The sequence below is a fragment of the Procambarus clarkii genome, chromosome 37 (genome assembly GCF_040958095.1).
Source record: "Procambarus clarkii isolate CNS0578487 chromosome 37, FALCON_Pclarkii_2.0, whole genome shotgun sequence".
NCBI lineage: Eukaryota > Metazoa > Arthropoda > Malacostraca > Decapoda > Cambaridae > Procambarus > Procambarus clarkii.
Genome location: NC_091186.1, coordinates 26,439,988 through 26,460,398, shown reverse-complemented (window position 1 = coordinate 26,460,398; position 20,411 = coordinate 26,439,988). Strand labels below are relative to the sequence as shown.

Here is a 20,411-nt window from a genome sequence, read left to right as displayed (position 1 = left end):
ATTTTAGTCGGGTATTATGCACCCCATACCCATCCCGCGGGCGGTGGTGGCAAGGCTGACACAGGCACATTGGCTAGGGAAGTGAATACCGCAGTTCATTTAGTCAGAGTGAAGACTGTTCCACAATTGTAATATATTATATATATATATATATATATATATATATATATATATATATATATATATATATATATATATATATATATAGACCAGAGAGCAGATATATATATAGATATATATATATATAGATATAGATATAGATATAGATATAGATATATAGATATAGATATAGACCAGATATATATATATAGACCAGAGAGCAAAAAGTTTCTTGTTCCAGCGCCTCAGTGTTGCGATTCAGAGGGGAAATGCCTGTTGCGTCTTGGGCACTAGTCCAACTTCAGAGGAATTCGAAGAAGTGTTTGACTTGCAACAATGATCGAACCCGTCTGTGACATTCATCAATGTTTCCCATTGTTGTGTTTTTCAAGAGATCCATAACCTTTAAGCACCTTTTTGCATTATTATTTTTGTATCAACCCATGTATATCCTATATATATATATATATATATATATATATATATATATATATATATATATATATATATATATATATATATATATATATATATATATATATATATATATATATATGTCGTACCTAGTAGCCAGAACTCACTTTTCAGCCTACAATGCAAGGCCCGATTTGCCTAATAAGCCAAGTTTTCCTGAATTAATATATTTTCTCTAATTTTTTTCTTATGAAATGATAAAGCAACCCATTTCATTATGTAAGAGGTCAATTTTTTTTTATTGGAGTTAAAATTAACGTAGATATATGACTGAACCTAACCAATCCTACCTAACCTAACCTAACCTATCTTTATAGGTTAGGTTAGGTTAGGTAGCCGAAAAAGTTAGGTTAGGTTAGGTTAGGTAGGTTAGGTAGTCGAAAAGCAATTAATTCATGAAAACTTGGCTTATTAGGCAAATCGGGCCTTGCATAGTAGGCTCAGAAGTGAGTTCTGGCTACTAGGTACGACATATATATATATATATATATATATATGAGACAGTGTCAGACCACGAAAGAAGAATTGAAACAGGAATTTCCTTCAGTACTTTCGTATTTAATATCTTCACTCTTCTGAAGATGTATTATTAAATACGAAAGTACTTAAGGAAATTCCTGTTTTTCGTGGTCTGACACTGTCATATATATATATTATATGAATGATATACCTACATATCAGCCAGGACAATCGAAGACGGTACTGGCCAACAAACCCAAGGCGGCAAAGAAAGTCATAAACGACTTTAAGAAGTAATGGAAAATAAGTCCCAAAAAAAAGAAAAATAGTTCCCCTTAAAAATCTACATTCCAAAACTACGTTGAGACTAATGGCCTCCACCCGAGGCCAGGCTGTGGAAACATTACTCCAAGAGGAGACGCCCCGCTCTCTCAGCTGGGGCCCAAGATCTTGCATCTTCCCGAGGGACCATCAACCTCCGAAACATTACTCCAAGAGGAGACGCCCCGCTCTCGGCTGGGGCCCAAGATCTTGCATCTTCCCGAGGGACCATCAACCTCCGAAACATTACTCCAAGAGGAGACGCCCCGCTCTCGGCTGGGGCCCAAGATCTTGCATCTTCCCGAGGGACCATCAACCTCCGAAACATTACTCCAAGAGGAGACGCCCCGCTCTCAGCTGGGGCCCAAGATCTTGCATCTTCCCGAGGGACCATCAACCTCCGAAACATTACTCCAAGAGGAGACGCCCCGCTCTCAGCTGGGGCCCAAGAGCTTGCATCTTCCCGAGGGACCATCAACCTCCGAAACATTACTCCAAGAGGAGACGCCCCGCTCTCAGCTGGGGCCCAAGATCTTGCATCTTCCCGAGGGACCATCAACCTCCACAATACATAATTGAAAAATGAAATATACATACCTGAAATATACATATCATTCTACTTTGCTCTGATGAAGGCGAATTAGCCGAAAACGCGTTAAGCATTTTCTATTTTTCACATGTGGTTATTCTGCATACATACCTGAAACACTGACGTGTAACATGTGTACGAGCAAGTGTGTATATATATAAATGCTATTCATCTATAGCCATCCATATATGCTGAATAAAAATGTGACACAGCTTCAAACCCTCGTAAGCTCCAGACAAGAGAACAAGCTTAACTTAATCTCCCAAACACCCCCAAACATTGTGTCAGCAAGGCGGACAGCGCCTGATTGATTGATAAAGATTAAGCCACCGAAGAGGTGGCACGGGCATGAATAGCCCGTGACAGCGCCTCTGCTGTCATAACTCTTATATTCCACACTTCCAAGACATTTTCAGTCACCTACACCTCTCCAACTTCTTCACCCCCCCCCCTCTCCCTCCTCTCCCCTTTAAAAAAATCTATGGCCTGGACCTGGGGGTCCACCCCCCCCTCTCCCATGGGGCACATACCCCCCCCTCCCTCCAACGTGTTAGCGTTAGTGATTTGTTCCATCACCGTCGATAACCGGGCCGGCTCTTATCCTCTCCATGTATTGATGAGGGAGATGTTTGTGTTGGTGGTGGTGAGTGGTTGGGGCGGCCGGTAAGTAACCTGCCACTTGGTTACTGGCTAATCCTGTCAACTGAGTGTGGCGTGTGCTGGAGTGACAGCTAATCCTGTCAGTTATAGTGAGTGCTGGAGTGGGTGCTACTCCTGTCAATGATAGTGAATGCTGGAGTGGGGATTAATCCTGTCAACTGAGTGTGGCGTGAGCAGGAACGCTGTCCAACAACTTGGGTCATCGGGGATCGAACGCCGACTCTGATATATACAAGGGCGGGGCTGTGCCGACCAGTCCGGGTGGATGGCGGTGGTATCAACATTAACGTAGGGGGGGGAGGGTTGGGAGTTGGACTTGGTCACAAGATCACAATTTCCACATAGATAATCGAACTCATAAAACACTTCCAACTAAGAATTGTTTTTCTCTGAAACCATTTTTACTGAACTGTAAAACTTGTTCTCATTCCAACCTTGTACTAACCAACGTTGTCTCTTCCATATATATATATATATATATATATATATATATATATATATATATATATATATATATATATATATATATATATATATATATATAATATAATATATATTTATTTCGGTGCATCAGCAAAAGTAAGACTATTTTCATAACTGATTATAACCTGGGGCCAGATTCACGAAAGCACTTACGCAAGCACTTACGAACCTGTACATCTTTTCTCAATCTTTGGCGGCTTTGTTTACAATTATTAAACAGTTAATGAGCTCCGAAGCACCAGGAGGCTGTTTATAACAATAACAACAGTTGATTGGCAAGTTTTCATGCTTGTAAACTGTTTCATAAATGTAACCAAAGCCGTCAAAGATTGAGGAAAGATGTACACGTTCGTAAGTACTGGCGTAACTGCTTCGTGAATCTGGCCCCAGACCATTCAGTTAACGTAAATCATTCGTGGAGATAGAAGAGTTGATAACAATTTCAAATTCAATTTGACTTTCATAAAGTTGCTTCCCATTAATTGCTGTCTTGGATGCTTCGTTCACCAGTTCTTTACTGATGTATGTGTGTGTGTGTGTGTGTGTGTGTGTGTGTGTTTAAACACTGTCAAGACATCTGATAATTTCCACCCATCCCCGTGTTTTGATAGTTTTTATAATTATTATTATTTTTCTACCCCAGACGTGGCCAGACAATTACAATGCTAACCAGCCCATATATTTTTTCTTCTGTCCTCGATGGACAGAGTGAGAGATCTGTTAAACGTATAGATCAGTGATTTTATTGAACAATCAACCACAGAAGGTTGATTGTAGTACTTCTAAAATACTGTTTTGATAATACTTTTTTTGTAAGTGTGTGACCGAAAGCCCCAATTTGTAGTAATAGAACCTCTTTTTGTACTTTATTTTTTAATAGTCCGGAAAAAATTAAGCCTAAATCCAAACTTAAATATTCCTAGGCCTAGTATAGCACATATATCTCTTATATTAGGCCTCAGATAGCGTCTATTAGGCCTAGGAGGGTTAGGTTAGGTTTTATTAGCAGCATAAATATAAAACCCTTTTCCAGTTTGTCCAAATTCAGTACTATAAAGGTCATGCTGTGTGGCGGCCCATCGCGACACATCTGTACCTTCAACCACATCGTTTCTGTAATTACTTGCACCTTAGGAGCTTGGCTGGATTATTTAGCAACAAATCAACAAAAGTTACATTGTTTGAACCTGTAATGTAAATATTATGAGATGTTGACAGTGCTGCTCCTGTGGTCTCTGTGTGGTGGACCCCAGCACTGAGGCTACTGGTACTGTGGTCCCTGTGTGGTGGACCCCAGCACTGAGGCTACTGGTACTGTGGTCCCTGTGTGGTGGACCCCAGCACTGAGGCTACTGGTACTGTGGTCCCTGTGTGGTGGACCCCAGCACTGAGGCTACTGGTACTGTGGTCCCTGTGTGGTGGACCCCAGCACTCAGGCTACTGGTACTGTGGTCCCTGTGTGGTGGACCCCAGCACTCAGGCTACTGGTACTGTGGTCCCTGTGTGGTGGACCCCAGCACTCAGGCTACTGGTACTGTGGTCCCTGTGTGGTGGACCCCAGCACTCAGGTTACTGGTACCCCAGTCCCTGTGTGGTGGACCCCAGCACTCAGGCTACTGGTACTGTGGTCTCCGTGTGGTGGACCCCAGCACTCAGGCTACTGGTACCCCAGTCTCCGTGTGGTGGACCCCAGCACTCAGGCTACTGGTACCCCAGTCCCTGTGTGGTGGACCCCAGCACTCAGGCTACTGGTACCCCAGTCTCCGTGTGGTGGACCCCAGCACTCAGGCTACTGGTACCCCAGTCCCCGTGTGGTGGACCCCAGCACTCAGCTGATTGCATGCGTCACGCATGCCTTATCCGTTTCACTCTTCATGCACTATAATGTTGGTGGTGCATGCAAGACACTTACCAGTGAGTGTGTGTCGACACACATGTCAATTTAACAGGTGTGTGGGACGTTTCTGCATTCCTCTCTCTTGTTACTGGCGGGTGTTGCTACTGGCAGGTGGTGTTGCCTGGCAGGTGTTGACCGCTTCCGGCCCCACTGTTGCTACTGTGAAATGCGAGACTCACCGTTGCTCCCCGTGGACCCGTTTCCATACTCTACCCCTATAGTGTTTACCAATATTTGTAGAACACTATGGAATGTCGCCAAGAGCGGAGTCGTCGCTCGGGTGTGTGTGTTCAATTTCTGCCTCAAAGATTCTGCAACTTGGCTGTTCAGGTGCCATTTCTACCCGGAGCCTCTATGGGTAGGTGTATCGCAGACGATGTTATGTCTATGGCGGGGTGTAGCTGATCATCTGGGGCCGGGGGAGAGCTGAAGCGGCCGCCGGGAGCCTGGGGGACCCGCCGGGAGCCTGGGGGACCCTCCGGGAGCCTGGGGGACCCTCCGGGAGCCTGGGGGACCCTCCGGGAGCCTGGGGGACCCTCCGGGAGCCTGGGGGACCCGCTGGGAGCCTGGGGGACCCGCTGGGAGCCTGGGGGACCCTCCGGGAGCCTGGGGGACCCTCCGGGAGCCTGGGGGACCCGCCGGGAGCCTGGGGGACCCGCCGGGAGCCTGGGGGACCCGCTGGGATCCTGGGGGGCCCGCTGGGAACCTGGGGGAGGGACGTGAAGGGTGTGGTAAATGGTGGTCCACACGGAGCTGTAAAACTTCAGTTTTATTGCCAATTACCATCACGTCTGCACTCTGGGCCACGTGCGCGGTAATGTCCCCGGGGGAGGGCCCCTGCCTCCAGGGTGGACCACTCCTGCTGGCCTCCATGGTGGACCAATCCTGCTGGCCTCCATGGGGGACCACTCCTGCTGGCCTCCAGGGTGGACCACTCCTGCTGGCCTCCAGGGGGGACCACTCCTGCTGGCCTCCAGGGTGGACCACTCCTGCTGGCCTCCATGGGGGACCACACACCTGCTGGCCTCCAGGGTGGACCACTCCTGCTGGCCTCCAGGGTGGACCACTCCTGCTGGCCTCCAGGGTGGACCACTCCTGCTGGCCTCCATGGGGGACCACTCCTGCTGGCCTCCATGGGGGACCACTCCTGCTGGCCTCCATGGGGGACCACTCCTCAATGTATATATATTCCACATTAAAACAACTTACTGTTTTATGTTGAATGAAGTGAAGAGTAGATCTAGTGAAGATCTTTGAATATCAGAGGGGCCAGGAATGTTTAACACTGCCAGCAGATATAATATATATATTTTCCCGGAACAAAGTTTGAAGTAAGGCTTTGAAAAGTGATTAGGTTGGTGGGGGTTAGTGTCGGATCAGCGTCAGCAACAGCTTGACCGATCAAGTAACCCCCAGAATATCCTGGGGGAACGAACGGCAGTAAACCTCAGGTATGATAGGCAGTAATGTAGCGGCAGTGTGTGGAACGGATTGGGCAGTCTGCAGTGTGGTGGGGGAGTAACAAGGATTGATTACAGCGTTCTAAGCTGCGGCACGTGACTCTTGAGAGGGGATATGGAAGCGGGGGTAGCATTCTCTTGACTCGCTTGTCATTAATCTGAAGCACTGCTGGTGTAGAGTAATGGCGCCATAAGAGAGATGGTGGTCAGTGACCATTTATGTAATTGAGAATTGATGCGTGGCCATGACATTCTTGAGGAAAGGGGGGGGGGGCTGACGCCACCAACACCGGCCTAGTATGCCGCTGACACCAGCAACTTCTTGTGCTGGCGGATGCAGGAAAGGCATTATAGACCCGCTGAAGAGTGGAGGTGGTATAAGCACAATCAGAGAACACTATGAACATCACATGTCTGCTGTCCTTTCATACCCTCCTAACAAATATAGGAAATATTGTCGTAAGAAAAGTGGACGTGTTAAACAAATTGTGATAAGTTCCTGTAGGACGTGCCAGGCCAGCCGGGTTGTATATAATGGATATATGGGCCTGCTGGGTGCTCCAAGCAACAGCCTGTTGGACCAAGTTATCTCGAGTCTAGCCTGGCTTCAAGCCAGCCCCGAAGGCAGGCTTAGGGAGAACAACTCCCAGAGCCCACTCCAGGTATAACCCCCACAGCCTTATCCGCCATTCCTCTCATTCTCCTATCACACGCCAGTATCCAAATTTGCACTACTTATCCTTTTCCCCAACACGGCCTCTCCTTCCATCAGTTGCGGCCATGTAGCATGCCCGCCTGAAGATGAGACTTCCCTCCTACCTGCCTCGGGGGTCATAGCAAGCCTCATCTTAATTCCCTGTTTGTATTAGATTTAGCTAAGAACGAAATGTCCATGTAGCACGGGCTATGGTGAGCCCGTGTCTTAATTCCCGCCACCGTAGACATTACTACTCTTCCTTCACCACACTTAGGAGCCTCGTGGATGCACTCACACACACAGGGGATCAACTGTCGGGGAGGTGTTGGCCTGGTTAGTGGTGCCACACTGCTGAACACTTCTATGATGCAAGACCTCTTTTCCACTCAGCATTGGGTGAGGAGCCAAACATTAACCAAGTATCAGGGTCCAGCTACCTGTTGTTGGTTCCGGAGGACCTATGTGCCCGGGGTCCCACGTGCCCGGGGACCTATGTGCCCGGGGTCCTGCGTACCTGGAGGACCTACGTACCTGGGGGACCTACGTACCTGGGGGACCTACGAACCCAGGGTCCTGCGTGCCCGGGGTCCTGCGTACCCGGGGTCCTGCGTACCCGGGGTCCTGCGTACCCGGGGTCCTACGTGCCCGGGGTCCTATGTGCCCGGGGTCCTACGTACCAGGAGTCCTATGTGCCCGGGGTCCGGTCTCTGACCAGGCCTCTTGGTCGGGGACCATGTCTTACCAGCTCTTCAACAAGCTTTAAGAAAATGGTAATAGAGTTTCGGCCAGGCTCCAGTGATGTGTTATCAGATTTTTGGCAAACTAATATTCTCGAAATTGAAGCTATAATATAAATTTTGCAGGCTTAAGCTTGAGTTCTCAACGTTATCTGTCCAAAGATGCTGTCGGGGTTATATGAAATAAGTCATAGAGTAATATAACATGATCTTGGAGGAGGTTGTGGACTCGGTGTTGATGACGGGAAGTATTGGGAGTGTTGCATTTAAGATGCCCAGATATTGGCAGCTTGGAGTGGTTGGCTTAAAGCTGTGATGTGATGTTAAGAACACCGTGCGTGCGCGAGAGCACGAAGGGGCTTACGACACATCCATGATACTCGCCTCGCCACAAAATGAGAAACAACCTCTTATATATACTTCAAGAACATCAAACTAATCATCAAAGAAAATATTATTAGTGGAAACTGTATAGAATGTGCAGGTATCCATGGGATACCCTGGGAGCCGGTCGGCCGAGCGGACAGCACGCTGGACTTGTGATCCTGTGGTCCTGGGTTCGATCCCAGGCGCCGGCGAGAAACAATGGGCAGAGTTTCTTTCACCTTATGCCCCTGTTACCTAGCAGTAAAATAGGTACCTGGGTGTTAGTCAGCTGTCACGGGCTGCTTCCTGGGGGGTGGAGGCCTGGTCGAGGACCGGGCCGCGGGGACACTAAAAAGCCCCGAAATCATCTCAAGATAACCTCAAGAATCCAACACAATCATCGCCATTCATCACAGTTGAGGGAAACTGTTGAGCCCTCACTTGATGATAATCCGACACAACCACAACTATAAATTGACATAATCCCCTCATTTTCCTGCTTGCATGCCGCCCCCTCACTTTGTTTCCCCCTTTAAGCCAATGCCCTTTGGTGGTTTGATCTAATAAAGGCCATTTTAGTCCTGTAATATAAGAGTTGTCTTTAAATCTGGTGTGTTTATGTGGTGAGTGTTGGGTGGACTTGCCTAGCTGTGCTTGCTGGGGGCGACCCGCGTGTGTGAGTGCTTGCGTGCGTGCTTGCGTGCAGTGTTGTGTTGGTTGTAGGGGTATGGGGGGTTGGGGGTAATTGGTACTCTGGCCAGGGTGCGGCACTGTGCTTGGTCCTCAAGTCCTAACTAATTATTCATAATGAAAATGGAGAGTTTGCGTTCAATACTGTCCTGGAGCTGCTCCTGCTAGTTTTTTTCCCCTCTTTTCATATAAATCTTGCTCTTCTTCTCTCTCCTCCTCCCCGCTTTTTCCTTCCCATCCTTCCTTCCTACTTCCCTTTCTTTCCCCTACTTCCCTTCCTTTCACTTCCTATTCCGCGTAAAATTTTCCTGTAATATCTATACTTCAGTTCGTATTTTTCTTGTTGCTACCTGGTTGATGGGGTTCTGGGAGTTCTTCTACTGCCCAAGCCCGGCCCGAGGCCAGGCTTGACTTGTGAGAGTTTGGTCCACCAGGCTGTTGCTTGGAGCGGCCCGCAGGCCCACATACCCACCACAGCCCGGTTGGTCCGGCACTCCGTTGCTCTTCCCTCCCTCCGTCCCGTCTTGTAAACCAGCCTGAGAAGTGTCATGGGAATGTGTTAAATGTCTTGGAATGTGACACTGAGGCTGTGGCCGTCCACCTGTAACGTGGGGGGTTTAATTACCAGGGTACAAGTGTCGTCCAATGCTGTGACTGGCGACGGCAGCCTAGTATTGGCGGGTGTCAATGTCGCGCGCCTGCTGCTACAGAATCTGAGTCAGTAAGTAGGCTGTGTAGGCAGCCCGTCCTCTTGATCAATGTCCTTGATCAATGTCCAATGTCCTCTTGATCAATGTCCTCTTGATCATTTTGTATGTTAATTTTTCGGTTGGGTTGTAGACCACGTTTACTTATTGTTTTACGTACAAGAAGGTACAGTGGGTTGTAAACATGCATATTTCGACGGTTGGTACATTCTTTGCAAAGTCACTAACATGCGTAACTTTCCGGGGATGGGATGGGGGGCGTCGGCCCGGAAACCTACTTCGTAGGTATGATGCTACGTGGTATTTGTGAATAGGGAGAAGTAGAGCGTTGTTGTGTGGAGGCAAATGTTAAGTGGGGTGAGCTATGTTTATAGTGCCCGCCTGCTGCTGCTGGGGGAATATGGGGGGTGGGGAGGGCTGCGCAGAGAGCCCCACTCACAGGCGCTACAGGTCACTACCGCCTGCTGTTATACTATGTTGGCTGTGTGTGAACGCATGATGTATGCGTCCCAGGCCTCCTGCACACGCTGTGTGTGTGTGGCAGGTATATGGTATGGAGGCCGGAGGCCAGGCTGCCGGCCGCCTCCTGGTTCGTTAGAGGCGTGAGGGTGCAGGAGCCAAGGGTGAAGGGAAGAGTGGCGCGACTCTGGTCTGTGCGGGCTGCCCTACTCCCATGTTGTTTATACGTTGCCAAGCAACACGGGACGCTGTCGTCTGGGCAGCGGTGTGGCAGCACACGGGCTGCCACCTGGACACCTGCCGCACGTGTTCCGCCCACTACCGCCCTCTCCACACCCACCTTTCCACCCATTGCTTCACTAAGTGGCAATGTGTGTGTGTTGGCGGGCAATCCCGTTGTAGGCCGAGCGTCACCGCCTGAGGGCGTTGCTGTCACTGGACGGACAACGTTTGGAGCTGCTCGCGTCATTTGCCAGTCCTGGACCAGGTACCACAGCCTCCCTCCATGCCGCTGTGTTCCGCAGCTTCCACACAGGTGCTGCTGTGTCCCCCAGCCTCCACACAGGTGCTGCTGTGTCCCCCAGCCTCCACACAGGTGCTGCTGTGTCCCCCAGCCTCCACACAGGTGCTGCTGTGTCCCCCAGCCTCCACAACGCTACACACGTCCCCTCCATCCTGGCTCGTGAGGCTAGACGAAAGGAAACTGTTACATCCCTGTACAGATTGACCTGTGCGCGTCTTGTTGGTAAACCAGGTCACTGGTGGTTGACATGACCTGACCAGGTGCACCTCGGGTCACTAGTGTGTGGTCACGGTAGTGGTGGACTCTGGAAAGGTACAACGAATTACTAATGTTGAACTGGTTGTGTTCGTTGATGTACTGTGCGCTGATTAATTAATTATTAAATAACTTTTTGCTGATAAGATATTTGTGCTGATATGATATATAATCCATATATGGATTATATATCATCTTCATATATTTTTGTGTAGTAAAGTCCTCAGTCAGATGTGGGGCGTCTTGCCTGGCAGCTGTTCAATGTAGGGATTTTCTTTTTATTCTTTTTCTCGTCATTTTTATATTTTAAATTGTGTATCGAAATAGCCTCGAATATAGAAATTATCCCCCCAAGATGTGTTCAGGGTATTTGGTCTAGGGCCACAGGTCAGAGAACTGCTAAGATTCTGTGACAAATTCTCGCTCAATCGGCAGATTACAGAACCAACTAGGAACGAAAACACGCTGGACAATGATATTCATATTCACAAACAATGATGAGCTAATCAGACACATTACAATCTCAGATACTAGATACTCAGACCATAAGCTCATTGAAGTGCAAACTAACAATAATAACGGTAGTAGGTCTAAGTGGGACCTAACAAGCGAGAAGGGTTATTCAATCAATTCAATTTTAACTATAACAAGATCGACTGGAAAAAAAACAAATGTAGCTCTTGCAATCATTCAATGGGAGATTTGTCTTCAGCGACAAAACTCCCACACAGGGAATCAACCCGTTCTCACAAATTTAATAAGTCAATATTGACTTATTAGTTGCGTGCATAGGTGACATACTAAACATAATAGTTTCCCTTGAAAAGCTTCATAGAAAACACCGACCTTACCTAACCTACTTAGTATGTTAAAATAAGCATCTTATAGCTTCGTAATTACAATTGTTACTTAACCTATTATAGGTATAGGTTAGGTAATAATTGTAATTACGAAGCAATAAGATGCTTATCTTAACATACTAAGTAGGTTAGGTAAGGTCGGTGTTTTCTATGAAGCTTTTCAAGGGAAACTATTATGTTAAGTATGTCACCTATGCACGCAACTAATAAGTCAATATTGACTTATTAAATTTGTGAGAACGGGTTGAGGGAATAGCTCAACTGACAGCTGAAGCATACAAGGTCTGTTTGAGGCACGTGCCTGTGAGGAGGGGCAGAAAGAGGACCACTCTAAGAAGAGAACGCAGACGACTCTACAGAAGGAACAAAATCCACGGAAATGCTTAAATAGACATGACTATCACAAGAAAGGAAAATAAATCTAAACAGAGAGATCGAAGAAATAGAGCAGACGTTGAAGCGATCATACGAGTCTGAGGAAATGGAATTTGAACAGAAAGCTATACAAGAGATAAAGAAAAATCCAAAATATTTGTTCACATACGCAAAATCAAAAACTTCCACCAGTATTGGACCTTTAATTACAACTGAAGGTACGTACACAGAGGACAACAAAGAAATGAGTGAAATTCTAAGAAGCCAGTATGAGGCTATGTTTAGCACACCAATAAACAACATGAAAGTTGAAGAACCAGACATATTCTTTATGAATGACATCCAAGCTGCAGATAATATAAAGGATATTAACACAAACTCGGAAGACCTGGAAAGAGAAACTGACAATGCGCCCATAACGCTCGGCCCCTGGTCCTGACTCATAGAATTCAATATTCATAAAGAAATGTAAAGTACCAGTAGCGCGAGCGCTCAGTGTAATATGGAGAAAGAGCCTGGATACAGGGGAGATACCAGCTGCACTTAAATCAGCAGATATAGCTCCTCTGCACAAGGGGGGTAGTAAAGCCTTGGCAAACCATTAGAGTCCAGTTGCACTAACATTACACATACTAAAAGTTTGTGAAAGAGTGATTAGGAATAAAATTTCTAGTTTTATGGAAAATAATGAACTACAAAACCCAGGACAACATGGATTTAGAGCGGGAAGATTCTGCCTGTCACAGTTACTCAACCACTATGACAAATCACAGAAGCCTTAGAAGAAAAGCAAAATGCAGATGTTGTATACACAGACTTTGCAAAGGCATGCGACAAATGTGACCATGGTGTGATAGCACACAAAATGAGGTCAATGGAAATAACGGATAAAGTGGGGCGTTGGATTTTCAACTTCCTGTCAAACAGAATGCAGTGTGTGTGACGGTGAATCAAGATCAAACCCAAGTGCAGTGAAAAGCTCTGTACCCCAGGACACAGTCCTTACGCAGCTGCTATGTCTCATTCTGACCTCGGATATAGACCAAAAATACTAGTCACAGCTTTGTGTCATCCTTCACAGACGATAGAATAATCAGCATGAAAATCTCCTCTGTAGAAGACACAGAAAAACTGCAGGCAGATATTAAATAAAGTCTTCCATTGGGCCAGTTTATCACAAGTCGAGCCTGGCCTTAGGCCGGGCTCGGGGAGTAAGAGAATTCTGGGAACCCTCCCAGGTATGTGTATTGTTGTATGTGTGTATAGAAGTGTATTTTGACTGATATTATATCTCTCTTTTTCCAGTGTGATGATGAGTGAAGGTGGGGGAGGTGAGTGTGGGGGTGGGCAGGCCGCCTGCGGGGACGCTCGCTCCATCACCCACCACCTGTGGCTTCCACACCGTCAGGACGATGACGACGACGACGACGAGGAGGGGGGCGTGGCCAGCAGCGAGAGGGGCTCCTCTGGTGGGGAGGTGGTGGTGGTGGGTGGAGGCGGGACCACCACACTATACAGCCGTGAGGATGGCGCCACCGTCCTGGAGGCTGCGGACGGCACCACCACCGTCCTGCGCCCCCACGCCGCCACCCAGAGACTGACGGTGACGGTAGAGGGTGACGGGGGTGGCGGGGTAGCGGCGGGTGAGGGCATGACTGCCATAGTGGACGGGCAGACGGGCAGGGCCACGCTGGTGGAGGGGGCCGAGGTGGTGCGGACGCGGGCGGTGTCATACGCCACACCCATCCTGCACCACGTGTTCTTGCAGGCCTCACCCGCCACCACACACGCCTTCACCAGCCACACCACTGTGCTCCACACCCCCTCCATCCAGCCCTCCGCCACCCGCAAGGTGCCCCCCATGCTCAACACCGCCACACCCATCATCCTTCACCCCTCCAGGACCATTAGGGTGAGTACCATCATCTCTCACCCCTTCCAGGGCCATTATTAAGGGTGAGTATTGTTGATCTTTGCTTCCATGTCTCTACTCTACGCTCACGAGGAGTAGAGACATGGACCACTATTCCTTGGTCCACAGCCTTCGTGTGGTAGGGGGGGTGTGTGGTGGGGGATGTAGGTGCTCCGTCGACCTAGACTCTTCCATCCTGGGCCTCGTACCTGTCCCGTAGTTTCACTTTCTCTCGACGAGTCGGGAGAGAATTGTTAAACGAAAAGGTTATTTGAATTTATATTGTGCCAGATCATGTTACCCTCTCTCACTAGCATGTTTCCATTCCTCCAGTCAGTCCCTTCAACGCTCTCACTCTTTCCTCCCTCCCTGCTTGTTGGGTTTACTTACACCAGAGTCAGTAGGGAAGCTTAGAGACACCAGTGTCAAGAGGGGTGCTGTGGGACACCAGAATCAAGAGGCAAGCTAAGGAATTACTTCCCTCTCTCTCTCCTACACCCTTCTGATGCCTCCATGGCCGCCGCCTTGGTGGGCTTGTGTGTGTGTGTGTGGGACTCACCAGGCTGATTAGTCCGGTGATTAATCTTCGTTTGTTATGCACGCCATAACCATTCTGAGTTATGGGGTGAAATGTTCAAACGAGTTGCTGGCGCCACTCTTATAGAAGAGTATAGCAGTCTCCGTGGCGCAGTGGTAAGATACTCGCCTGGCGTTTCGCAAGCGCCTTGCCTTGGGTTCGAATCTTGGCCGGGGAGGATTGACCGGGCGCCAATCCTTAACTGTAGCCTCTGTTCACCCAGCAGTGAATGGGTACCTGGTTGTTGAACGATTCCGCGGGGTCGTATTCCGGGGAAATTAGGGTTAAGGACCTGCCCGAAACGCTACGCGTACTAGTGGCTTTACAAGAATGTAAAAACTTGCCTATTAATGTGTACGGGAAAGTGAGGTCTAGCTCTTCATACCCACTCTACTAGCCTTGTTGTACCTGTTGTCTTATAATTTAACTGTTCACGCGTTCGAATTCTCCGTCGAATCTAGGTTTAAAAAATTATAGATGGAGGCGGCTTTCACAAGTGCTACTTACAGTTCGTTCCCGCTTCTGGGCACTCGAGTCGGGTACGAATATTTGCCGCAGGTGGTGGTGGTCGATGTATCAGGACCAGGGGACGCAGAGTCAGGTCTTCGCGCCAGGTCTTTGGGGGGTAGAAGAGCTCCCAGAACCCCATCAACCAGGCACCTGGTGAGGACAAACGTCCCGAAGGCTTGCTAGCATCGAGGGCTGCCTGTGGGTGGGGAGGATAAGATCAGCGAGCGCCCTCATGCTTGGCCTTCGTGGGGCCAGATTCACGAAGCAGTTAAGAAAGCACCTACGAACGTGAACATCTTTTCTCAATCTTTGGCGGCTTTGTTTACAATTATTTAACAGTTAATGAGCTCGGAAGCACCAGGAGGCTGTTTATAACAATAACAACAGTTGACTGGGAAGTTTTCATGCTTGTAAACTGTTTAATAAATGTAACCAAACCCGTTAAAGATTGAGGAAAGATGTACACGTTCGTAAGTACTTGCGTAACTGCTTCGTGAATCTGGCCCTATGGTCCGCAATGATGTCACCCTCCTGGAATCCAGCCATTACAAACCCATGTTGCGTGAAGCATTAGTTTTCTTGCCCTCTAAGATGATAGACTGGCATCACTCAAACACGAGAGACTTCCTGGAGCTTGATGGTTGTGCTCTGTCAGACTGTTCGTGCCCTCAGCTCCAAGTTGGACCTAAGAACCACAGCCTGGTTGACCAGACTACCAACCTGAAGGCCTGGTCACAGATCAGGCAGCGAGGAGATTGATCTTCGGAACTACCACAAGATCAGCACTTTTAGAGTCTTAGATCAGGTGACTCTAGGACTAGCTGCTATGAGGTGAAGCCTTACTACTTAGCGATACTGCGATCTTACCTCCTATAAGTGTGCAGATAAGGGTTGCAAGGACCCCGGCAGGTGTGTGCAAGATGTCCCCCAGTGTCACGTGTGTGTGTTGCACACATGGCCACTTGCACAGTAGCCAAACACGTCGTCGAAATCTGAGCATATCTGGACGCACGCCCCACGTGGTCTGGGAGCGCATGACCCACGCTTGGCACTGTGCGCTACATGGGGGGCGCGCATGGTGCCAAGTGGCCCCTTGCACGGAAGCATCATCACGCACGGAGCATGCACGGGAGCGTGCACGCCTGCACACACGTTCTCTTCATGAATGCCTCGTGGAAATAAGAGCCAAGAGGCGATTGATTGATGAAGATTAAGCCACCCAAGAGGTGGCACGGGCATGAATAGCCCGTAAGTGGTGGCCCCTTTTGAGCCATTACCATTATCAGGAGCTGATACTGGAGATCTGTGGAGGTGCGACTGCACCCTGCGTGACGGGAGATGTCTCCCGGACCAAATGGTGACCAAATGGTAAGCCAAGAGGCGTGGTGTGGTGATTAATATACCTGGAGAGGGTTCCGTAATATATCTATATCGTTTATAGGAGCAGTGGTTGAAGAAGTGGAGTGAGGATAGAGTAGAGGTGTTGTCTGGAGGAAGGGGGCGCCACCCCTCTGATGGTCATTGGACGCTACAGGTGGGGACCTCAACAGCCACGTGCACCTGTGTGTCGGGAATGCGTTTAGCGGCGTCTTAACAGCCTGGCTTTCCTGGCCTACCTTGTGCAGGGTCCGGGGATCAAAGTCCCCACGGTCCGGTCTCTGACCAGGTCTCCTGGTTGGTGGTTTGATCAGCCAGGCGCTTAGACGCAGCTGTTCGTAGCCTGGATCATGGGTCAACATGATACGGTACTATAGTGTGTGTGTGCTTGTCTTTGTCCGGTATATGAGAGACTACCGGAGCACGCACAGTACCCCGTAAGAGGGTCTTAAGAGCCATTCACGGAAGCTACGATTCTACAGTACCTACTGTCTCCTGTCAAAGCCTTTCTTGTTCCTGAAAGATTGAAGCAGAGGAGCGATTCTGTGATCTTTTTTCCCCTCTCCCTTCGACAGGGAGCTTTATCATCGTCGCTCTTTACTTTCCTTTCTCGTAATGTTATGTGACGTGAGCACACTGTGCCTCTTCTCTCAAGGCACTGATTGATGTTGGCACTCTTCACCTAGACTTAATTCCTTTTTTCTGTGGGGTCGTGGTTCATTACTTCTTATTTATTAAGTTTACTATTTAGATTTAAATTTTCCGAATTCTGCTGGTGGATTTGAGACGGGTTCCAACGGAGCTGTTGTATATGTTTGTGTGATAACCTGTGACTGTAGCACCTCAGGATCAATTGTGACGGTGTAGCACCTCAGGGTCTATTGTAACTGCAGGAACACAGGATCTATTGTGATGGTGTAGCAGCACAGGATCTTTTGTGACTGTAGCGCCTCAGGATCTATTGTGACTACAGCACCACAGGATCTATTGTGTTTTCGACCCAGCATAACATGCTGTGTCGTGTTATGTGCATTGATCTACACATAATATCTCTCTGCTGCACACCCAGCTGTTCTGCACCTACTGTAGAATACACCGTGGAGTATATCTCACACAGTAGGTCGACATACTCCGTTATACATCCATATATACTTACACTCTCAACAACTTTACTCCATTTGATACTTACGGATATTTTTAGTGCGTTATAGCGAATGGAGAGAAACAATTCGTCTTGCGTAGTGCTTTAATTTGTGGCATGATATATTGATATATTTTTGTGTGTATATTGATATAGATAGTTTTGATATACTTTGAGTAGTGTTGGATTGGCTTGTTAGTGTTGTCTATGTCGTTAGCAAAGGTCTTTATCGCACGCCTTCCTTACAATGGTCGCTAAGTGGGGCCAGGACTGCTGGCCGCAGGTGAGCAGGAGTTAACCTGCAGGGGGTGGGTGTGGCCCACCTACAGGGGGTGGGTGTGGCCCACCTGCAGGGGTGGGTGTGGCCCACCTACAGGGGTGGGTGTGGCCCACCTACAGGGGTGGGTGTGGCCCACCTACAGGGGTGGGTGTGGCCTGGTGAAGCACCTACAGGGGTGGGTGTGGCCTGGTGAAGCACCTACAGGGGTGGGTGTGGCCTGGTGAAGCACCTACAGGGGTGGGTGTGGCCTGGTGAAGCACCTACAGGGGTGGGTGTGGCCTGGTGAAGCACCTACAGGGGAGGGTGTGGCCTACGGGGAGGTGACAGAGGGGGTGTGTGCGCGGGGAGCAGCAACAGGCGAAACAGGGGGGCAGACAGTTCAGTATTGGGTTGACCTGAGCGTCGGGGTCAACACTCCCCAGGGGCGCGGGCCGACCACCTGTAGGTCTCTGAAGCACTGCCACTCTCCCCAGCCTCGACACTGTAATTACAGTGAGAGGCGTGGTCCCGGGGAGGGGGGGGGGTGTAGATGGACTGGGGTGGGGGGGAGGAGTGAGTCGAACAGCCGCGTCCAACAGCCTGGTTGACCAGTCCAGCAACCAGGAGGCCTGGTCGACGGCTTGGCCCCGAAAATACCTCTTGGTAACCTTAAGGTAAGGTAGGTAAATGTCAAATATATCATTTGACACTCGAGAGGGGATAGTACAGGTTATGATGAGGGGAAGGTAAGGCTGGTGCTGCACAGTATTGACCTCTGAGAGGCCAGGTATGACCCCCCCTACCTGCTGGTACTCGGTATTGACCCTGAGGGACCTGATTATATCCCCCCCCCCTTCCTCCTCCCAGGGATTCAGGGTTCACTGATTGACCTCATTGGCTGGAAGGTCAATCTGGTTCCTCCTGCTCTACTCCTGATGCTTGACTTACAGAGCTAGGCTTCACGTCCTAGTACTCCCCTGATGGGTACTCCCCTGATGGGTACTCCCCTGATGGGTACTCCCCTGATGGGTACTCCCCTGATGGGTACTCCCCTGATGGGTACTCCCCTGATGGGTATAGAGCCAACAAGATCTGTCGACCTCGCTTGTGTTGTGGGGTAATTATGATTCGCTCCACAACGACTTTGGGATTTTCGTGTCAAGCTTTAAGAGTATCAGAAGGTCGTGAAGGTCAGTGGACCCCCCCCCCCAGGTCGTGGGGGTCAGAGGTCACAGAACACCTGTTCACCCGGTAAGGAACCTGTACTCTGAGAGAGAGTACACTATCAGCATCACCGCCCCGAGACTGTTCAACACGCTCCCGCTACACACAAGCGGCCGGCCTCTCACGGTACTCAAGAGAACTCGATAAACACCTCCAAAGGATGCCTGATCAACCAGGTTGTGATTAATTCGCCAGGGTGCGAGCAGCCTGGTTGACCAGACCACTAACCAGGAGGCATGACCAGTGACCGGGCCGCGGGGACGTTGATTCTCGGAATCACTGTAAGGTAGGTATCTTGAGGTTATCTTGAGATGATTTCGGGGCTTTTTTTTTTAGTGTCCCCGCGGCCCGGTCCTCGACCAGGCCTCCACCCCCAGGAAGCAGCCCGTGACAGCTGACTAACACCCAGGTACCTATTTTACTGCTAGGTAACAGGGGCATAGGGTGAAAGGAACTCTGCCCATTGTTTCTCGCCGGCGCCTGGGATCGAACCCGGGACCACAGGATCACAAGTCCAGCGTGCTGTCCGCTTGGCCGACCGGCTCCCCACAAGGTAGCCACAAGGTAAATCATGGTAGCTTTGGTTAAACACATTGCTCCTCCCAGCATCCCTTCCCCCTTGCTGCTTACCCCAGCACCCCCTCCTCCTAAAATGATTAAAGCCACGTAATCAACTTTTTCAGCACCCCCCCCCCCCCCACACACACACACACACACACACACACACACACACACACACACACACACACACACACACACACACACACACACACACACCCACCCACCCACCCCCCCACCCCCCCCACCCCCCCCCACCCCCCCCCCCCCCCACCCTCCTGCTGGGGTCACCCGCCACCACCATTAAAGCCAGCCATTCTACACATCACTCTATCAGTGATCATTCATTCTTTCCTCTGAGAGGCATTTTGAAGACTGTTGTCAGTTTTTACTCACCTATTTGTACTCCCCTATTTGTGCTTGTGGGGGTTGAGCTTTGGCTCTTTGGTCCCGCCTCTCAACTGTCAATCAACTGGTGTACAGATTTCTGAGCCTATTGGGCTCTATCATATCTACATGTGTGTTGTCAGTGTGTGTTGATGTCAGTGTGTGTTGATGTCAGTGTGTGTGTGTTGGTATAATTGCTGGTGGTAGAGAAGTAGTGTACTCGCCTTGTTGTGCTTGCTCAACTGGCTGTTAACTGCAGCTGGTGGCCACGGGTCCTCTCCCTGGTGGTCCAGTATATAGGGGTTATTGTGGGGAAAATTCAATAGTGGCGAGACTTTTACAAAACAGAACATAT

At 49.2% G+C, this 20,411-nt stretch overlaps 1 protein-coding gene across 8 annotated transcripts in view; it reads left to right on the top strand.

Annotated features, from left to right (window-relative positions):
* Nucleotides 1-20,411, top strand: part of LOC123765868 (Checkpoint suppressor 1-like) — a 110,581-nt gene that overhangs the window by 68,273 nt on the left and 21,897 nt on the right. For all 8 annotated transcript variants that reach the window (XM_045754700.2, XM_069337327.1, XM_069337326.1 and 5 more), the window contains one exon: nucleotides 13,417-14,023. In XM_045754700.2, the coding sequence (XP_045610656.2) occupies nucleotides 13,421-14,023 (603 nt within the window). In that variant the 5' untranslated portion in view covers nucleotides 13,417-13,420. The remainder of the gene's footprint in view (nucleotides 1-13,416; nucleotides 14,024-20,411) is intronic.